Source organism: Nothoprocta perdicaria, unplaced genomic scaffold (assembly GCF_003342845.1).
Source record: "Nothoprocta perdicaria isolate Ctin4 unplaced genomic scaffold, notPer1 scaffold_31, whole genome shotgun sequence".
Lineage (NCBI taxonomy): Eukaryota > Metazoa > Chordata > Aves > Tinamiformes > Tinamidae > Nothoprocta > Nothoprocta perdicaria.
In genome coordinates, this window is record NW_020455544.1 from 3,193,717 (window position 1) to 3,198,603 (window position 4,887).

Below are 4,887 nucleotides of genomic sequence, written 5' to 3' on the forward strand. Positions count from 1 at the left end.
GCAGCGCCGGTGAGCGCGGGCAGGCGGCGGGAGCTCCCGTAGCCGTAGCGAGCGGGAAGAGGTGAGTGTTTGCCGGCGTGGCGGGTGCCGCTGGCCGCCTCCGTCCGGGAGGCAGCGTGCGCGGGCTCCAGTACACGGTGCCAAGCTCCCGCCAAGCTGCGGTGAGCCGGGAGCGAAGGCCACGCGAGCGGGCGCTGCCGAGCGGGAGCAGGAACACGGTGTGTCCGTGCGCAGTAGTGTCACGAGTGGCGTGCGGCCCGCTCGCCTTGGCGCCTGTTCCCAGGCGCTGGGGGAACGGGATGGCCTGTGTCCGTGGCACCGGGCACGCGGCAGTGTGCCGCGGGAATCCCGCAGGATCCATGGCACGGCACGCCAGGAACCGGCCAGGTGATGCGCCCAAGTGCCGCTTCTGCCTCGGGAAAGTCACTAGCACCGCTTTCCCTGCAGGATTCCAGCCTCCGTGCGGGCGAGTTCATGCGCGGCTTGGAGCGGGATGGATCACTACCGCTACTTCATCTTCAACCAGAGGCAGATGGTGGTGCTGGGGCTGCTGCAGGTGGCCCTCAGCACCGTGTGCGTCGTCAGCGGCTTCATAGACGGCGTGTTCAGAGCGGAGTCCGAGCTGAGCAAAACCAGAGCGCCCGTCTGGGCTGGGATGGTAAAGCTGCCCGCTCCTCTCCTGTTTGTCACTTCTGTTCCCCACTCTGCCGCCAGCACACAGGCGGGGAGGGTGGAGGAGCCTTGCCAGCGCTTCCCCTGCTTCCTCCTTTAAGCCTGTCTCCTAAAGGCTCCGCTGCTCCGCCACAGGCAGCAGAGTGGATTTGTGCTGCAGAAAAAAGACCCTGCCTCTGACGGGTCTGAATTGAAACATTTTCCGCTGGATATAACAGATGAGGAGGCGTCGTGGCATTTTTTTTTCCACAGAAATACAGTGCCCAAAGAAAGGTCAGTGAAGGATAGGAGGGAGCACTTTTAGACTGTCGAGCCCAACATAGCACTTGCATCACGTACATTAACTTCCAGCGATATCTCTGTAACGCAGCAAACTGCTGATAAGTCTTGGATCGCGCCTGGGAACGGCACAATCCCCAGTTCCATGTGGGTCGCTGTGCCTCGTGGTAGTCTCGGCAGCTCAAATTCATCTTTTTAATCTTTTACTTGCACATGCCTTTTGCTGGCCTGCTTGAGGGACATGGGAGGTGCTGCAGCCCCTCCTCTGGTGTCTCGCTCCCGAGGCTGCCTGTCTCCTTCAGTCCACTTCCTGCTGCCTACAAGATGCTCAGTGGCTGGTAAAGCAGCCCTGATTTTCGTTACTTTATCCAGGTTTCAGCTATATTTTTTGGCTGGTGCATAAGGGCAGCTCAAGCCTTGTTGTCATTGGGGGTGACTCATGGATGGCACCAACTTCACACAGCCCCGTGTCCTGCTGTCGGTGCTGCTCCCAAGAGATGCTGCAGAGGAAAGTGCAGGAAAGGAACACTTCTCTTCCTTCTTCCCCTTTCTTCTGATCCTAGTTATGCTGATACGAGTCTTGAAAATGAGGGCCTTTCATTTATTCTGCAGTTTATTTCCGGAGTTGGATCTCCCAGTTACTAATTGCTTCTCTGGTCTGCAGGTCATGGGCATCCCAGGCGTTCTGGCTCTGTTTTCCTCTCAGAGGAAGAATCCCATTCTTGTAAGGTTTGGGGGTTTTCGTGTGGATGGGGCATGGGCAATTTTTTTTAGAGGCACTCAAGCACAGTTTTGCTAAGAAATGAGTTATTTGGTTCTTACTGCAGGAATTTATTTTAATGAATTATTTTTCATTAAAAAACTGCTGAATTCTGAAGAAAAATGGGAATGCAATATTACTTCACTTTCTATTGCAGACCATGAGCGCTGGCCCTATAAACAACAAAAAAACTAAAAAATGAATGCTTTTGAGTCCATTATTTGGTATTCCCTCCAGTTGCTAACAATTGTGCACACGAGTATAGGAAGTTAATTGGCTAGTGCATTCCCCAGCCAGTTCCCTCTAGCTGTGTAAATGCCAAAGGGATATATTGTTTTTGAGTGAGTGAACTGTAAGGACAAACTCTTTGCTCCAGCGAGCACCTGCAGTTAAGATCTGAGGCTAAATTTTCCCTCATACATTCGGTATCATGGAAACCTTTCTTGTCTGGCTTCCCTGTGACCATCACTACAGGATTCTCTTTAGTGCTACAGGACATCAAAGGCTCGAGCCTGGCACACTTGGTAATATATTCTGTTCGTTTTGACCCGCATTAAGCAGTGGGAGGACGGCTCTAAATCCCTTTCACCCTTTCGTTTCCCTCTGATTGCCTGTGCAGGTGAATGCAGTGATAACTGCGTCCGTCATCTCGTGTGCTACCATCCTCATTGTAATCGTTTATAGCTGCCTAACTTTGAGCTATGGTGAAGAGGAGCTAAATCATCTACCAATCCATGCTATCCATACGGTAAGTAGCATTTGTGCTTATTAATTAATATGACACTCTAAATCCATGGATGTTACCAAGACATTTCTTGGCATTAGAACAAGAGGTACAGTATGCCCGTGACACCATTTGAAGTGATGCCTGCAGCAGGGGACTTGCTGAAAATCTGGGGGCAAGTCCACAAGGAAGTACTGAGCCTAGCCAGGCCTAAGGAGGTGTTTTATAGCTACCTCTTGCAATGCAGTGCTGCTGCAGCGCTGCTGGTGTCAGTGTCTGCTTGCAGTAACCCCAGCGAGCCTGGTGTCCCTCTCTGTGGTGACTGATACCCAACAAGTGGCTGCTCAAGAGCAGTACCATTTCTCTTGAGCTGCAACCCCAAAAAGCTTTTGCTTTATTCTAGAAAAAAGTCATAGTACTGATCCATGAGGATGGATAGTAACCTGCTGTATCCTTGGCCTCACTCGATGCAGCACTTTCTATGCTCTTAAATCCATTTCAGCATACATCTCAACAGATAAACTCATTAAAGGGTCAGCTGATTAAAAAGAGAAATTATTTCAAGAATATCCCACACAGTAAAGCTGCAAAGAAAGAATGAGTTGGCCCTGTTATACCTCAAACCTGGTACAACTACTGCTGCGTGGATGAATTCGCTTGAGGTAGCTGATGTCAGTTTATTGTGAAACAAACTCAAATATTGGGCTGATAAGGTGTAAGTCAGCGAGATGTTTTTCAGACTTGGTGTGAAGAGGAGCAGTCATTTCTTGGATTTGTATTCACTGTTAAATGAGTACAGCTCATTTAGAGAGTTGTACGACTAGAGTACCACTATTTCCAAACCTGACACTGCTGTGTAGGGTCTTAAGTTTAATAAGAAACCATATCTTTCTGCTTACTCTTTTTCTTATTTGAGTGTCACACTTGGTTTGCTCTTCAAAGCATAGAAAGAAAAGCCTTAAGTAAGAGTGGCTTTAAATCAATACCCTAACATATAATCACAGCATCCTCACAGTACTTGATGGAGAGCTTCAGTGTATTTTTCAGGATGTGGCTTTAAGGCGTAATTTTTGTTTTTCTGTTTATTTTTTACTTGCAGAAATATGTACTTAATAAAGTTGTCAAGGGTGCCAACATAGCCATGTTAATTGCGTCTGTCTGCAGCGCGTTTGTTGTGCTGGTCATTGCTTACCTGGGATGCCGAAGTCTTCCTCACTGCTCGTGCTATGATAGCGTGACGGGAATGGTGAGTGAGGAGCACCGAGTTACTGGGTTTGGATGTGGCTGGAGGGGAAGAAACTGGGGAGAAGATGTATGCTGTCCTGTGAACTTTACCTGCACTTTATTCCACTCACCTAGGGCTACTTTTAAGACGTGAAGGTGAGGCTATAAGGCATTGATAGTTTCATACTTTCCTTTTATTTCCTCCCCTCTTATTCACAGTGTTGTGTAAGACTTATTGAAGGTTAACTTAATTCTCCAAAACATTAATAATTAAGGTAATGTGGTAATTCTATGAATTTCTGTGCCCTTGCTTAAACTTTTCTCTTTCCCCTCTTCCCCTTAAATCGGTGATTGTACTGTGCTACAGTATTTCAAAGACTTTTCTGGACCAAGGTACTAAGTGTTTGAAAGTGGGTAATATAAGGCTGCTTCAAACTCTCAGACTCAGATTTGTTAAAAGGAGGGAATTGCACAGACTTTTTGCATGAGTTCAGCTATCTTTTGGAACCAACCCACAGAATGAGTTTCTGATGGCATTATTTCATTCATAGGAATGGTTGCAACCCAGTGATGACCAAATTCAGGCTGTGGAAATGATTTGTGCTGTACAAAGTGAGTAACACTTTCTATATATGTATTTAGATATATATACCAGAGACTAGGAGGGAATATCCCAGATACACTTTACCTCATGAACCAAAATACCGATAACCAACACACACCAAGCAAAAGGAACTTGGAATTTGTCCCTTACAGGGAACTTGGGATTTGTCTCCCTCACAGCATCCTCCTGGGCAAGCTTGGGAAGTGTGGGTTAGATGAGTGGATGGTGAAGTGGCTGAGAACTGGATGTATGGCAGAGCTCCGAGGGTGGTGATCAGCGGCGCAGAGTCCAGTTGGAAGCCTGCAGTTAGTCGTGTCTCCCAGGGGTCGGTCCTCGCTCCGGTCCTGTTCAATTTATTCATTAATGACCTGGATGAAGGCTGGAGTGCTCCCTCAGCAAGTTTGCTGATGATACCAAACTGGGTGGAGTAGCTGATAGCCCTGAGACCTGGACAGACTGGAGGACTGGGTGGTGAGAAACCTCATGAGTTTCAACAGGGGCAAGTGCAGGGTCCTGCACTTGGGGAGGAATAACCCTGGACACCAGGACAGATTAGGGGTGGACCTGCTGGAGAGCAGCCCCGCAGAGAGGGACCTGGGTGTCATGGTGGACGACAAGTTGACC

At 48.5% G+C, this 4,887-nt stretch overlaps 1 protein-coding gene across 1 annotated transcript in view; it reads left to right on the plus strand.

Moving 5' to 3' along the window:
• Window positions 1–532: 532 nt before the first annotated feature.
• The window catches only part of LOC112950168, a 5,408-nt gene continuing 1,053 nt past the window's right edge, over window positions 533–4,887 (plus strand). Inside the window, exons 1-5 of the mRNA XM_026042646.1 lie at window positions 533–658; window positions 1,616–1,675; window positions 2,331–2,459; window positions 3,535–3,681; window positions 4,211–4,271. Coding sequence (XP_025898431.1) covers window positions 533–658; window positions 1,616–1,675; window positions 2,331–2,459; window positions 3,535–3,681; window positions 4,211–4,271 — 523 coding nt within the window. The remainder of the gene's footprint in view (window positions 659–1,615; window positions 1,676–2,330; window positions 2,460–3,534; window positions 3,682–4,210; window positions 4,272–4,887) is intronic.